General features: G+C 35.3%; 1 protein-coding gene and 1 long non-coding RNA gene across 4 annotated transcripts; one reads left to right on the top strand and one right to left on the bottom strand.

The window, feature by feature from the left end:
- Window positions 1-383: 383 nt before the first annotated feature.
- LOC103455343 (uncharacterized) lies at window positions 384-10056 on the bottom strand. Of its 3 annotated transcripts, none has more exons than XM_070817458.1 (14): window positions 9817-10056; window positions 9621-9725; window positions 9452-9489; window positions 8695-8800; window positions 8544-8584; window positions 8352-8408; window positions 5579-6649; window positions 4698-4844; window positions 4387-4479; window positions 4199-4285; window positions 4011-4097; window positions 3315-3362; window positions 2388-2893; window positions 384-1122 (listed from the first exon to the last, which is right to left on the bottom strand). In XM_070817458.1, exons 5-14 carry the CDS (start codon window positions 8575-8577, stop codon window positions 514-516), a joined length of 2739 nt encoding a protein of 912 aa, XP_070673559.1. In that variant the 5' UTR covers window positions 8578-8584; window positions 8695-8800; window positions 9452-9489; window positions 9621-9725; window positions 9817-10056; the 3' UTR covers window positions 384-513. The 3 variants fall into 3 exon arrangements, with proteins under 3 accessions (XP_070673559.1, XP_070673560.1, XP_070673561.1); XM_070817459.1 differs by having other exon boundaries at window positions 4011-4091; XM_070817460.1 differs by lacking the exons at window positions 4011-4097; window positions 4199-4285.
- Window positions 10057-18155: 8099 nt separating this feature from the next.
- On the top strand, window positions 18156-18814 carry LOC139193796 (uncharacterized). The gene is made up of 2 exons (XR_011578279.1): window positions 18156-18497; window positions 18580-18814. It is a non-coding gene; the product is annotated as an uncharacterized lncRNA (long non-coding RNA).
- Window positions 18815-26037: the final 7223 nt, after the last annotated feature.

The raw sequence follows: 26037 nt of genomic DNA, 5'->3' as shown, positions 1-26037 counted from the left end.
GATAAATATTGTTTGTTAAAAAAAATTATATCAAAGTATCAAAATTTCACCAAAATAATTATCAAAACATACGAAAAATAGGGTAAAATATATAATATAAATTTGACTCATCATTGACAATGGGGTTTTTAATTATAGGAGCCAAACACTTGCATAGTGTGTACAATGCATACAAGTTTTTTTAGATGTGACAAATATTATATTACTACAGTTACACAATATATCGCATACACCATCAATAATTTATATCCAGCGTTTGACTTTCCTATCTTAGAAGTGAAATTATAGGAACAAATATCAATTATGCCTACAACAAATATTAATTTGTCCAGTGAAATTATATCTTATGGAGACTGGAGAACAAATATAAAAATATAAAAAAATTGAACAATGGGGATTTTATTATAGAAACCAAACACATACATAGTGTGTACACTGCATACAAGCTTTCTTAGAACTGACAAACATTACATTACTTCAGTTACACAACATATTGCATACACCATCAAGAATTTATATCCAGCGTTTGACTTTCCTATCGAATATTCCTCCGCCATAGGTAGACACAAAAATCTCAAGGAGAAGGGGAAAATGCATCCAAACAAATAAAATGACGGGAACACTAGCAAGGAAAATTATTGGAGTACTAATCGATGATTTGTCACGAAGCATGATGAATATGGCAGAAGAGAAGGCAACCATCATGGTTGCAACGGAGATGAAGAGTGTGGAAAGTCCTATTATCATCTTTGTGGGTAAGGATTTGAGAAAATCATCTTCAGCATAACGCGATGTAAGGATGCTCAGAAACATCAACGCTGAAGTTACAGAAGAAAAGAGCGAAATTGCATCTGAAACTACAAAAACCATAAATAACTTTTCATTTAAGAATATGGGAAATCCTGTTTCTTGATTGTTGCCACCCGGAACTGTGAATGCTGCAGCAAACATGATTGTAATAATGAGGGCACTGACAATGATATAAGAACTTGCTGTGTCTTTCATCCACTTTTCTCCTTTCTCATGCAATTCCTTGTGGTCCTCGGTAAAGAATCTAACGGCATTCAAACCATATTCTGTAAAAGGTGGGGCTCCCGGGGCTGTAACCATGCTCTGTACCTCCTGCATTTCATTGAACAAAAACTAATACATCGTAGTGATATGAGGTGATCACATTCTTTCAATAATTTTAAAGGAAAAAAAAATGAAGGATATATGTGCATCTTATTGAAATTTGGCCATTATAAGCAACTGTTTTGTAAACTATTCATTTCATGTTTAGCTTTTATTCTTTTTTGGAAATTTTATTTGAACTCATATATTATCTCTTTAGACTTAAACTTTAAAGGTGATTTTTTTTTTTTACCTTATTGCATAATTATCATTAAGTACAAGATGAAATTAACAATACAACTAAAACCATATAACGATCTCATAAATAAAAAAATAGAAATTAGGTTCACATTCTTCATTTTTGCTATTTCATCGATTAAAAATATTTTTTTCTTCCAATTTTTTATGACCCTTTGGCTTTTATATCCACATCATTTTTAATTAAATATTTACATATTAGCATATTTAAATTTTACAATTAAAAATTATTTAATCATTTTCAAATACATTTATTTAGTGTTAGAAAGGTTTGATTTGGTATATTTATATTTTTTTGTTAAATTTTGTATCATATATTTTTCTTTTTAATTTGAACCTATTTCTTTATTTGCAACCATTTTTAAAATACCATATTTTTTTTTAGTTTTAATTTGTACCCCGTACATTTAATTTCTTTTTGTACCAATATTTTTAAACTCTTGATTGTACTAATTTTTTTTAGTCTTTTATTTAAACCCATTCATATATTTATAATGCACCAATTCTTTCATAAAAAAAGGTATCACTGTACTATACGTAAAATGTATCAATGTTTAACACGTAACCATATTTAAAATTAATTTTTTTCCTGAGAATTCACACAATTCAAATTTGAGGAAAAAAAATTATAAATCCTTATTTGGTGTTGACCTTTCCAAGTTGTCCTAGCATCCCGGGTTCAAAACTTCCCCCTTCGCTAAATTATTATAATAGTTTCAAACCTCTCCCCCTCTCTCCAAAATAATAATAATAATAATAAATTTAAAAATAAAACTTCCATGATTTTACAAAGAATTATTAATTTTCATAATTAAATTTCTTAATTAACACTAATATTCAGTATTTTGTTCTTCGATCAAATTATTTATTAATAAAGTTTCAATCTAAAATTCTGGGTAACGAGGGACATGAACCAGAGTTTCCATTTGAATTTCGTGAGGTTGAGTACCTTGGATTGATTTTGAGAGGCCATAGATATAAATAAGCCTACAAAAATAATATAAAATAATTCTAACCTTGTACCATTGCCTTTCTCTCTGCATTTGCAAGGCTGCACCCGGAATACAATCAAGCTTTTCCTTTGCCAATGGAGATAACTTCCCAGCATGATATAGCATTTTTTCCACCCGACTATTATTCATAGTCGCAAGGTAATTTCTTTCACCAGCCCCGTATATAAGGCTATAAACTTTTTCTTGACGGCATTCAACAGCGTAATGAAATATGGACTCCTCAAATGTGGGCTCTTGATTTATGGACGTTCTTGATATGGACCTTGGAAATGTGAACTTTTCGTCTGGTCCTTTCCTTGGTCTTTTTCTGACCAATAACTCTGGTTTGGCGTTGCATAAAGAAATAACGATCTCAACAATCCCATTTTGAACAGCATTGAATACTGTTTCATATAGTTTATATCTCTTCATTTCTTCATTATTTAAATGTTTTATCTCCTCACAAGTGCCCTTCAAAATTTCAAGTGACCGAACATGGTGCAATTTCAGATCACGAATGCGGTTGATTCCTACATTGACATTCAAAACAATAGTACAACTCACAACCATATTTTTACGAGTCCATTAATAAATAAATTGATAATTTAAACAAATGAAAACTGAGAGTTGATTTTCACACAATTTTAAGTTTCTCACATAATCCTCTAAATTTGGGGAAATTTTATTTTGTGCCCGGAATATGGACGGTACACCAAGCGTTATTATATAAGTGAAGAGAAGTTTTATTTTTCAAGTTAGTTAATTTTTTAACACAAGTATCTGACCACTTATATAATGACACGTCACCGTATTTCAAGCACATTGAAAAATTTCTTCTAAACTTGATAAATCAGACAAAATCAACATGCATAATTTCAACGGAGGTGTGAGAGAAGTTACTTGTGTGTTTACCAGTTTCTATAAAAATAAAAAAACTTAATGCCCACATACCCAAAGACTCTGAAAGCCTCGATGGAAGTCCTTGTAATAAACCGAAGACTGCGAAAAAAAATTTAAAATTAAATTTTGCTGCCAAAATTCTTCATATGCTGATTTGGTCATATATGGCATAAGCAAAGAAAAATAAAATAAAATTCTTATTTATTGTAGGGAAATTTTATATGAAACCCTACAGCACCATATGATTTGGAAGCTTGCAGCAGCCTGCCTATGCCCATTCCAACTGCAATTTCCAAATCCAATTGGGTTCTGTATTTCTAATCCAGTCCGTATAAATCCTCGAAGGTTTTGATCCCAATAAAAAATTTGGTCCCAAATTCAAATGAATGAATCTTCATATAAATTTGACTCCAATAAATCAATAAAAAAGAAGTGATTTTCACACACCCTTTATAGTTTGCATTCCCTACTTCATGGTCATCAAATTGAATAAATTCAACAAAATCAACGACCATGATTAAATAAGGGAATGTAAGATGTTTAAAAGAGTGTGAAAATCACTTACCTATAAAAATGAAACAAATGGACTTGATTTTGCTGACAAGTCCTTCAAGGTTGACAGAGGGAGAGAGTATACGGCGACTGACTTTGGATGAATAATTGGAGAAAAATACGAAAAATTAACAGAACTTATGAAAAGGACTTTAACATATCAAATCTTAGTTTGAGTTCTGAGATGTAACATACCTGTGCTATTCCTTTGATCATCTTGTTCATTTTCTTGATTTTGAACATTTATCCGAGCATCACTGACGGAAGGAGCATGCTCTACGACTTTGGATGAATAATTGGAGAAAAATACGAAAAATTAACAGAACTTATGAAAAGGACTTTAACATATCAAATCTTAGTTTGAGTTCTGAGATGTAACATACCTGTGCTATTCCTTTGATCATCTTGTTCATTTTCTTGATTTTGAACATTTATCCGAGCATCACTGACGGAAGGAGCATGCTCTACGACTTTGGATGAATAATTGGAGAAAAATACGAAAAATTAACATAACTTATGAAAAGGACTTTAACATATCAAATCTTCGTTTGAGTTCTGAGATGTAACATACATGTGCTATTCCTTTGATCACCTTGTTCATTTTCTTGATTTTGAACATTTATCCGAGCATCACTGACGGAAGGAGCATGCTCTACGTGTATATCTACCAAGAAATACGACTTCCTCATTCAAAATACTCCTTGTACATAATATCTTTGACATTAGACCAATTTTCTTTTACTACAGATTTTGTGAATGTAAACACGACATTATGATAGTATCCATTTATAGTACGATTATGTGGAAGGTGACATTTATACATGCCACATATAATGTTGACAAATTTGATGGTAATAAAAGAAAAGGGAAAATATTACTAACATTTATAAATCCACCGTTGCCAGAATTTGAGCGACGTCCCACTCGGAAATGCAGAGGGCAGAAGAGCAAATTCATATATAGGGTAACTTTCAAAGCCTTTAGCATATCCCAAGCCCGGGCAACGGTCAAGTAACTCCGATACAATATCTGTATGTATGCACATTAGACTATATATATGTGTATGAGGCTCTTTAAAGGCTCTTTAAGGAGAGGAATCTCCATTTTAACTGAAAAATAAGGATGATGCGACAGCCGTCCGATCTCTTGTAATGAGATCGTGGGGTTGCAACTAAACACAACTTATTACATTTCTTTTCTCTTTTTCTCCGTTGCTCCGAATCGAACCCAAATCTTTTCCCCCTGATCATTTTGGGCAACCTGCAGAACGGATTTAAGGATTTTGGAGTTTTTTTTCCTTTCAATGTCTAATTTCTAGAGATTGGTTTCAACGATTTGCTTTTTTTTTTTTTTTTCAAATATTAAAGATTAAAACCTATTGAGTTCTGACTCAAATTTTTCAGTGGTTAGAAATTGAAGATGAAAAAAGAGGAACAGATTCACAACCCAAGTTCAGATCTACAATTAAATCGAATTAGAAGTTATTACCACGCCTTCTCCATTAACCTGCAACCCAGAATCAGAACTTGAAAAATAAATTCCCACTCTCCAGAACGTTCAAAATGGTAAATGGAGGAAACATGAAATGTAATAAATGCATCTTTAATGTCCAGCCGCACGATCTCACTACAAGAAATCAGACGGCTCGCCGCATCATCTCTATTTTTCAGCTAAAATGGGGATCCCGCTTGATAAAAGGCACATATATATGTATATATACTATATATAGTGCAGAAAGGGCCGGTTAAGAGTAGTTTCGTTACCAAATTGTTTGGCCTGAAGACAATAGCAAACAAGTTGAGAGCCGCAAGGGCCGTTTTCTGGCTTTAGATCTTCGAGGCGAGTTAGAGGGTAGAGGTACCGAACTATATCCCATCGGTCATTCTTAGCAGCACTGAGAATCGGAGTCATTTGGTCGCCATCGGCAATACGGAGTAGTTTGTTGTTCTTCGCAACCAAGCATTCAACGATCTTGAGGTTTTTTGCAGTAGCAATAGTAAGAGCCGTCTGACCACTATTATTTGTGGTCTCCAATTGCTCTTCCGTCATCAACTGCACCAGCTCTTCCACTATATCCCATCGGTCATGCTCAGCGGCAATGACAATCGGAGTCCTTCCGCGGCCATCGGCAATACCGAGTAGTTTCTTGTTCTTTGCAACCAAGCATTTAACGATCTTGAGGTCTTTTGCAGCAGCAATAGTAAGAGCCGTCGCACCATCATCATTTTTGGTCTCCAATTGCTCTTCCGTCATCAACTGCACCAGCTCTTCCACTATATCACATTGGTCATGCTCAGCGGCAATGTCAATCGGAGTGCTTCCCCTGCCATCGGCAATACCGAGTAGTTTCTTGTTCTTTGCAACCAAGCATTTAACGATCTTGAGGTTTTTTGCAACAGCAATAGTAAGAGCCGTCTCACCATCATCATTTTCGGTCTCCAATTGCTCTTCCGTCATCAACTGCACCAGCTCTTCCACTATATCCCATCGGTCAAGCTTAGCGGCAATGACAATCGGAGTGCTTCCGCTGCCATTGGCAATACCGAGTAGTTTCTTGTTCTTTGCAACCAAGCATTTAACGATCTTGAGGTTTTTTGCAGCAGCAATAGTAAGAGCCGTCTGACCATCACCATTTTTGGTCTCCAATTGCTCTTCCGTCATCAACTGCACCAGCTCTTCCACAATTTGCTCGTGCTCTTTGTATATTGCATTGTGAAGAGCTGTGTCCCCATCTGAATCCGTTGCTGTTATTGCAATGGGGTGTAGGGTGAGAAACTCCTTCGCCTTACACCAATCACCCCGCCTTACATATCGGAACCAAGGTCTATAATCAACTGTCAAGGGTACGTATGTAATTAAATATGGCATTTTATACAAGGGATATATTAACTACTTTCTGATGAGATATCCCTCCTTGTTTGGTGGAGGAGAAATGACAGAAAGAAAAGAAAAGAAAAAAATAGTGAAGACTGAATAAAGTAAGAGGAATGCTAGATAGCTTCCTCATTCCCCTTTACCTATTCACTTTTTTCACTCATCAATTGATATGTGTGTTCTACTACCAAATTAAACTCATAACTCATTGGTAAAAATTTAGTTTAATTTGTTGGTAGAATACACTTGTCAAGTCTCAAATTATGAGTAAAAAAGATAAATATGAAAGGTACATCATTTTTAAAAAGTAAAATAAAAACTGAGATGGTTAATTATTGGTTTTGCGATGGGACGTGAAGCAAGGAAACCTATTGTTTTCTTGGTTTCTTAGTTCCTATAAAAGCCATACCCTCATACGTTTCTATCATCCGTACATAACTCAAATACAGAGTTTTGGATAGAAACAAAACCTCTGGAGTAACATTTGTTGTGGGAATATATTTTGGAATAATGCTAGGAAAACCAAATCTATAGACTAAATTTTGAAAATTAAAGAACATGAAAGTTGATGATTGGTTGCATATCATTTAGTTTGCACATTATTTAGTTTGCAAATTTAGTTTTCAAATTTAGTCCCCTAACATTACCCTATGTATTGTATGAGTCCAAATTTTCTGCACTCAAAATTCTCTATGGCTTATCTAATTGAGTGACATGTCTTTTAACTTAATTTCAAGTATCACTGCTGGCGAGCATATCCAAAACGTTTGAAGTGAAACTTGGAACAGCAAAATCGGTTTTCTCAATCATACCTCATCCCACCTACGTTTGAAGAGAGGGGGAGGTGTGGCATGCATAAATTTGAAAGCAGAAGCTCAAAAAGGGTGCACCGCTGGTTTTGTTCTCTTTTTTTTTTTTTTTTTTTTTTTTTTTTTTATTTTAGGTATTAATATTTAACACTGTTAAGTTGTGATTAAGTGATAAAATGTAAAAGAACAGGTGCCAAGAAATTGAAAAAGGAACAGAGAGGCCACATGGGTTTCTTGTGCAGAAAATTTAGAACTCATTTTGTATTCCATTATTTTTACGGTGGAAGATGTTAGGTCCAAGGACGGTCAATTTGTTTGTTGACTCTCATTATTCGTTATCTTTCCCGAACCTTTCCTTCTTCAATTCTCCTGAAGTAACTTCAAATAAATTACTTCAAGTACATAGAATGTTAAGACTTTAATCTAATTTCTATTTATACACAACAATCTCTTCACACCCAACTTTTATCCCTCAACACCCAACAATCTCCAATCCTTAATTTGATATCAAGGTTTAGAGATTAAAACCTTATTGTGAAACACTGGATTATAGGGGAAAAAAATTAAAATTAAAATTTTAAACAGAAAGATAAAAAAAAAAACAATACACAAGATATTGATAAACAGTCGAATCTCGTTCTCTTGATCACCTGATGGTCAATGGTTCATGCTCACCAATCCTTGAGTTTGATATCAAGGTTTGATATAAAACCTTGAAAGCACATCCATTTATTATCCATGGTTTCACCCTTGATATTAAATTCAAGAGTGACTGACCATGTATTCCTTACACAAAAGGGAACCAAGAGAACCTTTCATATATATTTAATACTTTGATTTTCATGATAGATACCTGGGTTTTCTATTGGCTTGATCTCTGCTGCGATGCTCATTTCTATTGGGTTGATCTCTGCTGCCATGCTCATTCATGAGTGACTGACCATGTATTCCTTACACAAAAGGACTGACCATGTATTCCTTATACAAACGGAAACCAAGAGAACCTTTCATATATATTTAATACTTTGATTTTCATGATAGATACCTGGTTTTTCTATTGGCTTGATCTCTTCTGCCATGCTCAATCTGTTAATTTATCCAAAGAGATTTTATTATTGGTAGATCATGATCATGTGTTTATACATGGAAACAAAGAAAGAAATAGTGAACCAAAGTATAAGTAATTAACAACTCACAACTTGAATTGAAACGGGGAAGCCTTCTGATAAAACTTCAGCTTGAATTGGGGTTCTATAGCACTGGTGCTGCTAAGTTCCTATTGCTTTCTTGCTTTCTTGGTTCCTATAAAAGCCATACCTTCATAGGTTACTATCACCCGAACAGAAATCAAATACAGAGTTTGGATAGCAAGAAAACCTCTGGAGTAACATTTGTTGTGAGGATATATTTTGTACGGAGTCTCAAAACCAAATACTGAAGAAAAAGAAATAAATTAAGCATTCCCCTAATCCCCATGCACCCCAACACTACCTCGCCGGCGGACTCCCTCTTTTCCTCACCTATCACCGCCGGCTAGCATATCCAAAACGCTTGAAGTGAATCTTGGAACAGCAAAATGGGTTTTCTCAATCACACCTTCTCAAGTGGGGGAATTAATAATGGTATGGAAGGAGTTAAGATGTGGACAACGAAGTTTATAGGGAAGAAAAATTAAAATTAAAATTTTAAATAGAAAGATGAAAGAAAATAATGCACAAGATAGAGACAAAAATGTTGAGTTTTGTCTCTTGATCACCTGATGATCAAGGGTTCATGGTCACCAACCCATGAATTTGATGTCAGGTTTGAAATTGAAACCTTGAAAGCACGTCTACTTATTCTCCACGATTCTACCCTTAATGTTAAATTCAGGAGTGAATGACCATACATTCCTTACACAAAAGGAAATCAAGAGAGCCTTTCATATAAATTTAATACTTTGATGGTAGATACCTGGGTTTATTCGAACGGTCTTTGCTGCCATGCTCAATCTGAAAACTTATCCAAACGAGATTTTAGTATAGGTCGACCGTGATCATGTGTTTATATATGAAAACAAAGAAATGGGGAAGCCTTCAGAGAAAGCTTCAGCTTGAATTGGGGAACCAAAATAACAACTCACAACTCGGTTTCAATCGATTCGGTTTTTTGCCAAAACCGAAAACCGATCCGTCGCAATTTCTCTGAAACTCAACGGAGTTCTGCAGTGGACTTATCCGCCTTCGATCTGTGTCAAAAACTCGCCATTTTCAACAACCAAAACCACAAACTTGATCTACCCAAGAAAAAGAATAATCTATGGTGGTTAAAGTGCTTACTTCGTCGGGGAAGCGACGGGGCTTATCGGGAAAGTCGAACCCGACTGAGGTCGTGGTGGTCCGGCTTTGGGTCCAAGTGTGAGACACGTACAAAACACACGGCCGTGTTGAGTTTTAGGAATAGACCACGATGGTGGTTTGGAGGTTGATCCACTGGAGGTAGTTTCGCTCTCTGCAGCAGAGAGAGGAGTGAGAGAGAGGACAGAAAGGGAGTAGAGAGAGAAGTGGCGCCGAAGGAATGATTTCCTCAAAGGTGAAAGTTTCTGTATATAAAAGCCTCCTTCACTAGAAGACAAAACATATATTTTCTGTGACAAAACATCACACGTGAAGCACGTGTAGAATAGCTATGAGTGTAAATTTACCATTTTGCCCTTCAACTTTAAACGAACGTCACTTTTTTGTTACTAGTTCAATTTGGGTTCTGTTTGCACTCACACATTAGTTGTAACGAGTACTACTCAAATACGACAAGAAAGGAAAAAAATTATGAACTGAGCTTAAACATCCACGTAGGATTTCACTTAGCTCAACATGAGCATTTTGTCATTTTACGACTTTGGGGAAATAAATTACAACAAAATTAGGGACTGTTGGAACTAAATTTGAGCACCGCTGTGAGTGGTGGTTGAGCACAAATTCGAGCAACCTACAAAATATTAAATAACCGTGAGCAAACCTAGGACCGGGAGTGTACCGGCCAAAAGATCTTCAATGGTCAAGTTAGTGAATGATTTTAGACTCAAGCAATGGGTAAGAGAATTTTAAGTGTTTAGATTGCGTTATATTATAGATGAACTCTAAATGAGTGTATTTATACCATGGGGAGAGAAACATTTTTAGGATGGAATCTTCGTTCTAAGTTGGGAGAATCCTAGAGAATATCTAGAAGTAGATATTGCATCATAACTTGCAGCGCACGCCAATTCCTAGATTGTAGGAACCCCAATATTTATAAAATTTGATTGTGTCCATATTCAGATCAGCTTGCGTGTCTTGTGTAACAAGCATGGTCATCCAATAGAGTCGTAGGACTTTGCCTAGTGCCCCGAAGTAGATTGATGGTGGCACCACTACTCCGTTTGTTACAGCTCCGTCCGAAGCTAGTGAGTCCATAACTGGACTTTTGAGGTAGTTGTATTCGGATCAGCTTTCCTCTGGCCCTAAAAAATTATGGTCCCACAATGGCCTCTAACTATCCGTCTGAGAGACAACCCATTCCCTTTGAGGATAGATTGTTATCTGAAGACCATGCGTTTCAGAGTAAGCTGAAATACATACCGCTTTAGTCTTCAATTTCTTGAGCTAGTCTGATTCATTAAAGGGAGATAGTTGAGTCGTTCTCGGTTCCATCATGCATCCATTTGAAATCAATCGTCGTGATGATGCATGCCTTCGTTTTGCGCGTATAATTCTTAAAAGCAACGACGTGTCTCATGTATTAGCCTTGATTCTCGCTTGCATCGATCTCTAGGCTGGCGACTCTTTATTTTCAACAGTGTGATCTTTTCATGATTCGCCTTTAAATAGCCCTCTTAGGCTGCCTGTGGAATCAGAAATAATTCCAAAAATCCACAACGCGACATGTGGACTTTTACCCAAGAAATACAAGATTGCATGCATTAAATGGGCAGGGTTCTCAAGCGTCCCACGCGCAGCTTAGCATCATTGCTTTGTTCCGTATAAGTAACGTTTTCAATGCAATTTAAAGATAAACAATTAAATTGCAAGGATGTATTTGCATTTTTGGGCATGTATTCTGCACTGAATTCACTATTTAATTTTGGTTTTGGTTCTTATTTTGTCTAACTAAATTAGACTTATTTTTTCTTCAAAAAAAATATTATCTATGATAGGAATTTTTACCACCTGCAACAATAGGGATAAAAACACTAAAATACATGCAAGAGTACAAGGTAATCGTAGTATAGCAGCTCAAGTAAGGTCGTTCTCCACAGTGATTGAATGAATAATTTGTGTCAAATCAAATCTTAATTAATTACTAAGACAAAATTTGAGAAAGAGGTGATTTTGTGATTTAAATAATAAAAACGAATTTAATAGAAAATAATTAAATAAAGTGACAAAATAAAATAAACTAAAAGAAAACGGTTTTTGAAAATTAAATTGTAAAAGCCTAGGGTTCGGCCGTCACCTTAACAATCCTATGTAGTTCTTCCAATTACTTATGAATTACACATGCATATTTTGAAGGTTAGGTTTTCCTAATATATGTCTACTTGGACACCCAACATAGAACGTGTGCAACCCGTCTGTGGTATTCAGATCAAATCTAAATATGCATGACTCATTAAGCTTTGCGAAACTTTTTGAAAAACCATACAACCCTTAAGACGTGGTATTCATTCTAAGTGAACTTGCATATATTAATCCGTGTGTCACAAGTAGAACCAATTGTGATATGAAAAATATAATAAGAATAATATTTTTGTTTTACTGCTATATAGTCAACGATTCGATGATCATATTATGCTGATATACAATGACTTGACCTTGATTAAGTAGATGCTCATTCATATCCCAGTTGGCCCATGTGATTAATGAAGGTCCCAAATTTATTAGCATATTTTAGGGAAAACCCACGCCACCCCAAAAAAAAATAATCAATTCTAATTAAAACCCTTTGACCACTATACTTCGCTTTTGTGTGGTACAAATAAATGCTTTTATTTTTCATTTCCAACATATCTTTGATTTTTTTTAAAGATAAATTTTGTTAAATTAGATGTTAGATTAGCCACTAATAGGATTCGAATCACGTCGTTATGCAAGGGCTTAACAACTTCTAACCACTGTAGTAAATGGTCACTTGGCCAACATATCCTTGAATTTATTAAAATGGAAATGCTAAAGAGACTCTCTCAAAAGTGGAACTTTCCATGGAAATTGATATAGTCCAAGTCCCACTTTTGAGAGCCACTTAGTACTATGTTCTTGTGTATTATTCTTTACTTATAAGTGAGAGGTTTTAAGTTCGATTATCGCTAAATACGAATTTAAACCACATTATTGCTGGCATATTGTGAGGCTTAGGCTTAGCCCACAGACTTCCCCTAGTGTAGATAATATCGTTTATTCAAAAAAAAAAATCCACTTTTGAGAGATCCCCTTAGACCTACTCTAATCCTTTGAGTAAAACTCAAATTTTTTGTTCTAAACCTCCCTAACTTGCTGCAACCCTTGGGGCAAATATAGGTTTTAACTCAATAATCATTTCTGGGACAAATTTAGATCAAGATTCTCCATGGGTTAGTGGGAGGGCCCACCATTTGTATTTTTTTTAGTTTTATATTTATAAAATCATTAAATTCAACGGTTAAGATATAATATGATCAAATCCTACAAGTAATATATGTTCCACTTCTCTTTACCTTGAATAAAAAATAAAATAAAACAAATTTATTTTTAAAAAAAATCCTTGCCATCGAGAGAAAAACCTGAAGGAAAAGTTCTCTACTGCTGGCTCCTATCTTTGGCTTTCAGGTCGATGGCAACCTTCTTGAAAATCATTCTTTGTTTACACTTTGCATTTACTTTAGGTGTTGAATTATCGCCGTGAAACACTGTATTCACCTTGATAGTCGTCGTCTTTTGACCGGCGCACACAGTTAACACAAGATTTTGGATCCAATTATCACCTTTGATATAGAATTAAAGTGTGAAGCCATGGATGATGTCGAAGTGCGTCAGGATCGAGTTTAGTCAATGCAACACTTTGAGTTTAGCTGATGCAATAATATGACATACGGATGTCCAGAGAATGTGGAGCGGTGACATGATTTCATCATTTTAATTTGTTTCTATTTAATAATTTCTAGGATGTCCTAGAATTTGGTTTGATTTCTCTCTATAGGAGAGTTTGATAGTATGATTGTTCTCTATATGAGAGTGCATGGTTTGAATTTTCGTATGGTGTGCTACAACTTGGATCTATGTGTGAAGGTGGTGCTATTTGATTTATTGGGTCTACTTCCTTTGGTGTGTTTGGGATCGTGAAGGTGATTAAGTGATGCTATCGACCCATGAGCATCGTACTCCCTCCCAATTTATGGTTTGAGATTTTGTTCTCACACATGATCTTCCTATAACACGAAGTTTAACATTTTTTATATGTGTAATCGTGCAGTTCTCAATGAGATCGGACGAGTGCTTGAAGTCTACTCATTGTTTTGCGATTAGTGATGCTTTATTATAATACTTTTAGATCTAGTTTGCAAAGACCCTTTGGGCCGAGTTCTTCATGATATGTATTTGTATGTTCTTTTATCAATGAATGAAATATCATAATCTTCTTTTCAAAAAAAAAAAAATCTTTTATTAGTATTAATATTTGATTATTTGTTTGCTTAATTGATGTTATTATTTAATCTGTTACTTTGGCATCTTTTAAGGGAAAACTAATAAAAATGGTTTGAAAACTTTGAGTTTTAACAATAAGGACAAAATAAAGGGTAAAGTAAATAATACCAGGATTGACTTTTTAGTGTAAAAAAATGTGATTTTTCGTTAAAGTGAACAATACCGGGAGCTTTTCGTTAAAGTTCCTTTGTTTTAATTGTTTTTAATTATTATATTACTAATTAAAAATGAGGAATAAAACAAATTAGAAGTCGTGAAAGACTTCTAGTGTGAAAACAAAGAGAAGAAACACTTTTTTCCTTAAATTGAGGATATATAGCACCGGTGCAGTGCTGTCGCTAACATATAATATATATACATATACCTTATTATATATTGAGGAAAGTAAATCCAATTAACATTATGTTTGGATGAAGAAATTTCAAATTACTAAGAAATTTTAAAATGAAAGAAATTGAAATGACAAGATTTTATTTTTTAGAATTTGTGAATTTTTTTGTTTAGTTAACCCAAAAGAACAATGAAATTCAATACGTAATTTGTTATTTTTAAACTCTCAATCATAGAATTGGGAAATGACACCTATTTACATAGAATTTAAACTTGGGAATTGAAGGTTCCAAATTCCAAGTTTTTTTTTCCGCACGGAAATTCTAAGGAGGGCGTATTCAATTGGGATTTTGAGGGATTTTAATTCTTTTAATGAATCTAGGGGTATTCAATCAGGATTTTAAGTGATTATCTGAAATTCAAGGTGTATTCAATTAGAATTTTAAAATAGTTTATTAAAATCCTTAGAAATCTGGGTGTATTCAATTAGGATTTTAAAGAGGTTTATAATATTGCAGGTATATTCAATTAGAAATTGATTTTAAAAAATTTGAGAAAGTTGAAGAATTAGAGGGAATTGGAGAGATTTTGTAGTGTATTTTAAGCATCCACAAATCTCACATCTTCCCATGAGATTTCGAGGGAATTGAATCAAAATTTTATATGAACTGACACACCCCAACCGAGATCGGAGTGTGACCAAATTGACACACCCCAACCGAGATCGGATCGTGACGGCCAACATGCTCCGATCTCGGTCGGGGTGTGTCATGAAATCTCTACAAATCAATTAAACTCTATAAAAATCCATTAAAGTCTCTCAAATTCTCAATTGAATACACCCCTCTAAATTTCTCTGTTTATGAATCCAAACAAGGGAATTAGTGTATGTCAATTTATAAATTCCGACTTTTACCTAAATTCAAAGTTTATTTCCCTCATCTAAACATAGTGTAAGGATTATTTAACATGATGCAATTTTGATCTGATAACAATCACTCAAACTGATTTCTTTCTCTTCATATGGATTTGTAAAATAAAGAGCAACTTGTATGGACATTATTGTATGATCTTAATTGATCATTTTTTTTAACAAGTTATATTATTTACACTAATGGATTAACAATAATGTAAAATAAAATTTTAAGTGTCTGATTTCTTTTCCTCTCAAAATCTCACTCAAACGTGCCCTTATAATATTAGAAGTACAAAGCCCGGAGAATGCTTCAGTCAACAACTTTAGAAGGAGTTGACGGTGTTAATCAAAGTAGACTAAACAACATAAACCTCGTCGTTTGCAAAGAAAAAGTATTAACAATTGTTTAAAATTAGCAATCCCTTGACATCTTATGATACTTTCATATTTTAATTGTCTTTCCCACACAAATAAACAATGACTTGAGTCACTTGACCTTGATTTAGAAGATGTCCATTCAAATCACAGCTGGCCCATGTGATCAATGAAGGTGCACATTCAAAAAAAAAAAAAAAACAATGACTTGCCATCGATCAAGATATATATTTCTCAAGATACATAACCAAGCAATCATAAAAAATGACTATCATATTTTAATTGTCTTTCCCACAAAAATAAACAATGACTTTAGTCACTTGACCTTGATTAAGAAGATGCCCATTCAAATTACAGCTGGCCCATGTGATAAATGAAGGTGCACATTCAAAAAAAAAAAAAAAAAAAAACAATGGCAATCATAAAAAATGACAGTAAACAACATCAAGAGAATTGTTGGAAGATAATTTTTGCCTTCGATTTGAAAAACCATGTTCGAATTTGATTTGAGAAACCATCCATTTTAGCATTGTAGAAATTTGTTAGTACAAATTATATTTCTTTATCTAACTTGATTAAGTTTGCTTTGTATACAATAAATTAGGATTTTTTTTTTATCAATGTCACATGAATTTATATACCCTTTTCAACTTGTGATATGAACTAAAATTTTAAGTAATTTGTCATATCAACTTTATGAAATTATTAATTTGTCATCTCATCTCAACTCCGTTAAATTTTTCATTCAAAATAAGTCAAGAATTATGTTCAGGGTAATTTTGGGCATTTCAACACCTCATTACTCCATTAAGTTCATGATTAATTTCTTAAAACTATGGATTCTAAATTCTATATGTATTCCAATTTTTATTGAAATCATTTTACAAATGATCCAATTCGTAATTAAAATTTAGTTTAACATGGAATAAGAAATTACATTTCAACTTACACGCCTATGAGAAAATTAATTGATGTCGTTGAGCCAAAAATAATATAGATAATTTTGGGGCTAACATGAGGACTTTTTCCGCAAGTGACGAGAATGCCCTCATTAACTTAGCAAGGGTAACATTTCTCCCTCTTGCAGTACAACCACTATTAAGACCTGAGCTACTACTGTCTACTACTTCTCTGGACTCCTCTGTTCATGGTAAGAAGAAAAGTAAAAAAAATTAATAATAAGATTAATAATTAATCTCTATTTTAAATTCTCAAGATCCAAACAAAATGGGCTTGAGACAATAAGAGGCCCAATCATTTGGGCTGCCGTGTTCAACAATAGCCACTAGAGTTCGACCATAAATTCAACATTAATTTCTCCAGCGAAATTATATATTCGAGACAGGAGAATAAAGAAAAAAAAATTGAACAATGGGGTTTTTATTATAGCAACCAAACACTTACATAGTGTGTACAATGCATATAAGCTTTCTTGGAAGCGACAAACATTACATTACTACAGTTACACAATTAATGTATCACATCGGCCACCAAGATTTTATATCCAGAGTTTGACTTTCTTATCGAATATTCCTCTGCCATAAGTAGACAGGAAAATTTTAAAGAGAAGGGGAAATTGCATTCAAACAAATAAAATGACAGGAACACTAGCAAGGAAAATTATTGGAGTAATAATCCATGATTTGTCACTAAGCATGATGAATAGGGCAGAAGAGAAGGCAACCATCATGGTCGCAACAGAGATGAAGAGTGTGGAAAGGCCTATTACCATCTTTGTGGGTAAGGATTTGAGGAAATCATCTTTAGCATAGCGCGATGTAAGGATGCACATAAACATTAAGGCTGAAGTTGCAGAAGAAAAGAGCGAAATTGCATCTGAAGCTATAAAAACCATAAACAACTCTTCGTTTAAGAATATGGGAAACCCTATTTCTTGGTTGTTTCCACCAGAAACTGTAAATGCTGCAGCAAACATGATTGTAATAATGAGGGCATTGACAATTATATAAGAACTTGTTGTGTCTTTCATCCACTTTTCTCCTTTCTCATGCAATTCCTTGTGGTTCTTGGTAGAATATTAAGCGGCCTTGGAAGCATATTTGTTAAAAGGTGAGGCTTCCGGGGGTGAAACCACAATACTCTCTACCAAAAATAACAGATTTTGGTTAAGTGCTGGCTTAGATAATTCAATGGCAGCGGTTCGTGATACTTGTTGCATCTTTGTTCTTTGGTTTAATCATCGTGATTCATCACTGATTTCTTAAGTGCATTCATTTCCACTACTGGTGGCGTCTCCTTTCATGTTACATTTGACGCGTACATATTAAAAGTGGTCTTTTGGTATTGACAAATCTAGCAATGTAATTACTAGTGTGCGACATTTGTTGGGACGGTCACTTACATGCCGCGCCTGAGCGAATTCGAAATGAGAATTATTCTTATCCAGCTGATATTTGGAGCCTTGGTCTTCCTCTCTTCGAGTGTGATACTGGAGAATTCCCATTTACATCTAATGAAGGACCCGTCAATCTTCTGCTGCTTCATATCCTTTCCATGGCCTACATCCGCTGTTGTTTTGCAACTAAAGTTCTGAGTTCTATGGAAGATCTTGGATGATCCATCACCTACACCTTCAAAACACCAATTTTCACCAGAGTTCTGCTCGTTTATTGAAGCCTGCTTGCAAAAGGATGCAGATGAGAGGCCAACAGCAGAGCAGGTGATCGTATTAGCCACAGATTTCAATCTGAGAGATGGTAGCTTGACATCGACATTGTTTAACTAGTATTCTCCTTCTGCAGCTACTTTCACACCCCTTCATCACAAAGTACGAGGATTCCCAAGTGAACATAGGAGCATTTGCCCGAAGCGTTTTTGATCCAACACAAAGGATGAAGGACTTGGCAGATGTGAGTACTTGACACTTGCATTATCTTTAAACCAACATAAGTGTGCTAGAAAAACACTTACAATAAAGAGTCTTGAGAGATACTTTCGAAACCACAAACTCAAGGAGAGAAACCTAACCCTACACAATGGCATGGCTAATCATCAATTAATCCTGCTTTTCAAAAACGAGTTACCATCCGGGCAGGACGTTTTCTTTTCAAAACAATTTTGTACGATGTCGTTCAGTTGCAATCTCTTTTTGCTTATGCCAGCAGCCGATGCACAAGTGCAGGATATGCAGTCCTAACAAACGTATAAATTGAAATATAACACGACCAGTTAGTATCCTATTCCCGAAAAATACAAAATATACAAACACAAATCAAGAAGGTTATCTTAAACCACAGCTTTCGGACCTCATACGGGGACGAACCATTCTTCACCGCAAACTTGTCAAACGAACCGGCATTGAAACTGAATGAAGAAACGTTTGGGGAATTAACCAAGACCGTCCAGTTGATTCCACGATCATAATCATAACCCTCAGGTTCAATGGATATATGTTTAATGCTTTTGCTACAGATTTTCCAGCGATCATCAAGTTCACTGCAGCTTCGAAACTCCAAAACCTCCAAATTGGAGCGACTCAATATCAAATCCTCCACCGTCCACGCCATCAAATCAAAATCAGTGAGAATTAAGGACATTGTCGACAAAAAGTGCACGGTGGAAAATTGGGCCGGCAGCGTAATTTCACACCGTGTGAGTCCTAATTTCTCAACACATCCATTACTCAGAACGGAAAACTGAAAATCGTAATACCCGACTGCCTCGGGAGGATCAAAGAATTTGAATTCGATTTCCCGAGCGCAAAGGCGAGTTACCGCGAATTGAACTCAGGAATCGATACAGGAGCAGTATTGACTGTGGTGCGGGAAAGAGAGTCGGAAAGTGTGGACGGGATAATCGGAGCGCGAGAGTAGAGCGTGGTCGACGAACACGGCTAAGAACTGGCGACGGTTATCGAACGGCGGCTTGTACGGCCGGAAGTGTTGGCAGATAAAATTCATGGAGGGAATGCGAGACTAGAGGGTTCACCATTTTCGAGAGACGAGAGAGGTTCGGACGGAGTATAATGTGGGGAGGAATAAGAGGATGTGGAGGAGGATCTCGTTGGGGAGATCGTTTAGGTTTCGAATCGTAGTGGCGACGGCGGTGGTGTTTTTTTTTTTTTGAACATAAACTGGGATAAACCAGGGCACAACGGCCAACCAGAACAACGAAAGCCAACAGAGGCTGACAAAGAAATGGAACAAGTTTCGACAACCCGGGATTACACACAGACGTAGCCACAAATGACAGAAACGTCATCCCACAATTTTATCATTATTTTATTTTAATATCATACGTCCTTCAAAAAATTTGTTAACCTAACCATTAAGTGTTAACATAGTAAATATAGAGTCCACATCTATTCTAACGTGGCTGCCAACTTGATACCATATGTGAAAAAACCAAATAAAAAATGATTATTAAAGATTTTTTTTTATAATTAGAAACTTAAATCAAATTGACCATGATGATCTCAACACAAATCAAATTGACCATCGTAGTCGATTATATATATCAAACAAACAAGATAATTTTAACGAAAAGCTTCCAGTACTGTTCACTTTAACGAAAAACCACATTTTTACACTAAAAAGTCAATCATGGTATTATTCACTTTACCCTTTATTTTGTCTTTATCGTTAAAACTCAAAGTTTTCAAACCATTTTCATTAGTTTCCTAACAAACAATGGATTTAACAATAATAAACGTTCTCACAGGGGTGTAAGTTGAACTGTAATTTCTGTTTCCACGTTAAGCTAAATTTTAATTAAGAATTCGAACATTTGTAAAATGATTTAGATATAAAAATTGGAATACATATAGAATTTCCAATCCGAAGTTTTTTTTTTAATGTTTCAAAACGATTGTCAATTTAATATATTGATAATTCTCCAGTCAAATTGGATCTTACAGAGAACAAATAAAAAACATTTGAACAATGGGGTTTTCATTAGAGGAACCAAACACTTACATAATGTGTACCATGCACAAGGTATAAAATATCGATGATATCGGAAATATTGGTAGTCCAAAAACACGGAAATATTGATGGAAATATCGGGATATTATCGATATCGATAAAAATTGAATAAAAACCACGGAAATTGTAAGAAAAACTTGGAAATTTTTATTGAAACTTTGCAAGATGTTTATTTAGTCAATTATCTATTAGTTTATCACAAAAAATTGGAAGGAAATGCATTGCATGATGGATTTAACCGATTTAAGTTGATTATATAGTGAGCTGGCAAACATTGTGAGTGTAGAAAATATGTAGTAATTAATGAAAGAAGTTTAAACACACCATAATCATTTATATATAATCAATTAGTACAATATTTTACACTTTATACATTGCATGGTAAGATACATGAGTGACTTAGTACCACATAGAGTTCCTATGAGGTTCAAAATTTTCACTATCTTCATCATCTCTGTGTGTAGAGTAAGTATATTGTGAAGAGTAGTTATCAAATGATAAATCCCTAAAATAGTTTTGCATGTAATTGTTAACATGCCAGCCATATGGATCCGAGATTGATTGACGTTGTCCATAAGCAAAATCATTTGAAGATTGAGTCTCAGATTCTTTCCATGAGTCGCTCGATTCCATCCCAACAGAAATGGGATATGAAGGGTAGGGAAATGATTGGTTATGAGTATAACCATAGTTATTACTTCCTACTCCAACAGAGTCCGAAGTTATAGATAACGAGTCATCTTCTTGACTTGACAAAATCCCCTTGCCTCTTTCTCTACGAGTATAGTCATTCCCTATGGCACCAATTCTTGGTCCTGCCAGCCTACTGCCATGGTCCTCATCCTGTGTTGTATGCGTGAAGTTTGCCTCACCAATGAAGGGGCTCATAAATCTGGGAGGTGGTCCAACATAGTTTCCATATCCACCACTGCCTCCAGCTCCACTATATCCTTCACCACTACCTCCAGCTCCACCTCCGGTGGTAGGTGAGTCTCCTGATCTTGTAGTAGAGTTATCATTAGTATCAGCATGATCTTGTGGTTGTGTAGGATTGGAAGAAGGTGGAATTCCAGTGTTTCTTGGTCTTGGGCGCAAAAGTTCTTCCAAAGAGTCAGTGCTGCTAAATCCCACCTCATCCTCTAATACTCTTTCTACATTTATCCCTTCATTACGTGCTTCTTCAGCAACTCTGGGAGCTAGGTTGCCTTCATTATCATCTAAATGAAAAGGTCTAATCTATTGATAAAGTTGGTTACCCTCTATATCATCATCTTCAGCAACAATATCAAACACATCTAGTGGGTCACCACGGTCTACGTGATCTATTTCTACTTCCTTATCTCGAATTTGAAGCTTCATGTTGTAGTAGCAATAAACTAATTTTTCCAACCGACTATGAGCCAACTTATTTCTTTGCTTTGTGTATATAAGTGCAAATGTACTCTAATTTCTTTCACGAGCAGATGAGGAAGCTGTTTGTGATAATACTTTGATTGCTAACTTTCTCACAGTTGATGCATCAGTCCTATACATGATCCACCATTCAGCTATAATGAAAAACAATGTTGATAAACCTAATAACTCCAACCAATTCTATTATAAACTGGTAGTGAAATATGTTTATACTCACTAGGAGACATTTTTGTTCGAGCAGCAACTGATGTTGGTTCTCCAAAAGTTCTTCTTGCATCTTTAAACCAAGTTAGCTGAATTCAATAAAGCGTGTTAGTTTAATCTAACAATGTAATTATTATAATTTAAGTAATTGTGTACCTCATTTCCAAGTTGGCTAACTGCTGGTGATACCGGGTCTAATTTAGAGTATACATTATGTACAACACGTATAAGGGTACCATCATCTCCAACACCGGGTCTGTGTTGGTATCGAGGATTCAAATAATATGTTGTTCAAAGAAACACATACTCTAATAAGAGAAATAATACTTATGTAACTAAAGAAATGAATTGCAAATTATGACATAATTTATACCTGCTGCATGCAAATCGTGGTATAATGTTTTATACCATCGGTCATCAATTATCTTTATAACCCACCTTGCACCATGTTTTCTTTCCAAGTCATCCTTCACTACACGCATCAACTCATATATTGCCCCCATAGTAGGATACACTTATGTGTCAACGATCTGTAAAACTTTGTAAAGAGGTTCAAACACTTGGCACACATGTTCTGATTGAGTCCAAAAAGCATGATCAAGCACTATACTTTCCACCATACGACCTGCATTTGAGCGGCTTAAATTGTGGTTGGCCCAATCGTCACTAGTGAATAATTGCTTCAACCCTGCTTTCTTCTTAAGTAGGCTGTCTAATGCAATATAGTTAGTGGCGAATCGAGTGGTAGCTGGACGAATACTTTCTCCTTTGCAAAATTCACGCATCTTTGCCAACAACCAATCGTGATTGTAAATATAATTTGTGATCGTTCTAGCTCTTTTTACGACAGTAGCAATATTCTCTCTCTTCCCCATTGCCTCAAACATGAGATCAATACAATGTGTTGCACATGATGTCCAAAACACATTATGATGCTTCATTAACTTTTTTCCAGCTTTGACAAATGAAGAACCGTTGTCGGTCACGACTTGGACAACATTATGCTCTCTCACCTCCATGATTACATCCCTCAATAATTTGTAAATATACTTGTAGTTCTTTATATGGTATGAAACATCAACAGACTTAAAAAAAATTGTCTTTCCCTTGGAGTATACCATAAAGTTTATGATAAACAATCTGGTCTGACCAGTCCATCTGTCACACATGATTGTGCAACCATTAGTTTCCCACTTTGACCTCAACTTGTTAACATACTCGCCAATGTCTTTATACTCAATTCCAAATATTTGTTTCTTATCTCATAGGGAGTGGGAGGTTGTACTCCAACACCGACATGTTGACATCCCAATACCATATTTTTGAAATGATTTGATGATGCCTTCTCAGCAGGGACATTTTCATAGATAAAGAACTTGCTAATTAGACATCTCATTCCCTCATTCACATTACCTTCAGTGAAATAACTCCAAACACTCTTTTGACATGCTTTGTATGACTTATATAAACTTGGGGTTATTGGTAGTGTTGATTGTGATTCTCTAACACTTGCTCCCCGTCTCATTTGTGCACCACCACTTGTCCCGAAACCTTGTACTCTATTAGGAATTTTATGAAGGTGTTCTCTTTCCCATGCTGACTGTTTGAAGGCACGTAATGTTTGTTTGAAACTGCGTCGTTCTTCAGGTCCCATGTCATCATCACATTCGTCCTCATCGTCATCATCATCTCTCTCAACCGCTTGGCCAATGACTTCTCCTCGTAGCCCAGCTCGAATATTTTTCATTCCATGTGTTATCTTTTCCTTATGCTGTTTTGTATTTTTTAATAATGTGGTAATGAATGCCTTCACTTCTGGAGGGACATTATCGCATCGTTGGACATTATTTCCTGGATCTAATCCACTAAGATGGTACTTAAGTCGTGTCACTCCGCCACTCTTCATTACCCGACCACAATATTTGTAAATTGTGCCATGTTTGTTTCCGTCTATTGGTTTGTTTCCGTCTATTGGGTCTTCATGTTCCCAAGCTGAATCACGTTTAGTAACTCCACTGGACATCTTAAACGTACCTATATTTATTTTTCATGAAAATTAGGCAATTATTTTTTGGCCAAAAAATATAGTAGTGACGGAAACATATTAAATAGGAAGTAAAGAAAATAGGAAGTAAAGTTATTCTACAGAAGAATTAAATAGGAAGTATTAAATAGGAAGTAAAGAAAATGATTGTAAGAATTTAAGTAATTATAAAAATAATATGGAATAATAAAACCTAATATTAATGAATAATAATCCAATTTGATAATAAAATAATAAATAATATTAAACATATTAAAATTATTCTAGGGAATAATTATACAACATTACTTAATTACTTCAAAAAATTAACATGCAAGTATTATTTGGTTCTTAGATCACATGCACGGGTCCACACAATTTGTTTTGTTGTTGTATAAATTACATTAATATAAATATAAGTTTGTAAACTTACTTTAAATATGGAATCTTTTGTGTAAAGGCCAAATAGAATCTGCGTGGAGCAACAATAAAATAATAATTATACAAATGTAACACATTTGGAACTTTCGATGTCATACGTAGTAGCAAAACCTCGACGATCCTCTGCAGCCTGCCGTCTGTGAATAAATGAGAGAGAAAGAACGTATTTAATATTTAATTTGGAGTGGTTCAAGCTGCAGATCCATTTATTCAATTTGAAGCTTTGAAATGGCTATGGAATGGATCTGGAATGGATCTAGAATGGCTCTGAAAGGGCTAAGGGAAAAAGAAGAAACGAAAAGGTGTAATAGAGGTTTTTCAATTTTCGAAGGGTAAAAAAATGTGTGATGATCTAATACTCAACCTCTGAGAATGTGAAAGAATATCACACGTGGCACATGGTTTTGAATCTTTATGAAATCACCATTATTTTTGTCTTGTCAAAAATTGTACAAGTTGTAAAAGTTGTTAGGGTTTTGAATTATTTGGATGCTCTTTTTTTCTCACATGCCACCTACCACACACACACACAGAGTCAGAGACTCTCACATCACACACCACCACACACGCACACAGAGACTTCAGTCTCTCTCTCGATCATTCTCTCTTCTCCCTTCAGTCTCTCTCTCTCTGGATCCTTATCTCTTCTCCTTTCTCCATTCTCCCACACACACACACAGATCTCTCGATCTTTCTCTCTTATCCCTTCTCCCACACACACGCACAGAGACCTCAGTCTCTCGATCCTTCTCCCACATGGCCTTCTTCTCCTCCCTCGCCTTTGTCCTCGTCCTCGTCTTCCACCTCGTCGACGCCGTCTCCATCTCCCGTGACCTCTACGCCCTCTACGCCCTTCGTAGTACTCCATCAACGGCATCATCATCACCATCTAAACCTCGTCTTTCTCTCCCTTTCTCTCCGTGCATGCAGCTAGGACAGTGGAACCCAGGAACTCTCCGGCGAGGCCGTGAGTGTCGAGGAACTTTCCGAACACCTCCGACAGTTTCACGGCAAACAGAAGTTATAAAAACATTCCTTTCGTCTTCTATTTCATTTTGATACCGAGATTGGAGTCTAGGGTGCTCTTTTACAGTCGGCCGGAGCTATAGAAGCTCTGGCATTCTTCTCCGATTCGCACTAGCCTCAAATATTGCGATATTATTGATAATATCGCGATATTTGGACGATTTTTCAGT

Source organism: Malus domestica, chromosome 17 (genome assembly GCF_042453785.1).
Source record: "Malus domestica chromosome 17, GDT2T_hap1".
Lineage (NCBI taxonomy): Eukaryota > Viridiplantae > Streptophyta > Magnoliopsida > Rosales > Rosaceae > Malus > Malus domestica.
The sequence above is the reverse complement of the archived record's forward strand: the minus strand, read 5'-3'. Positions and strand labels throughout refer to the sequence as shown.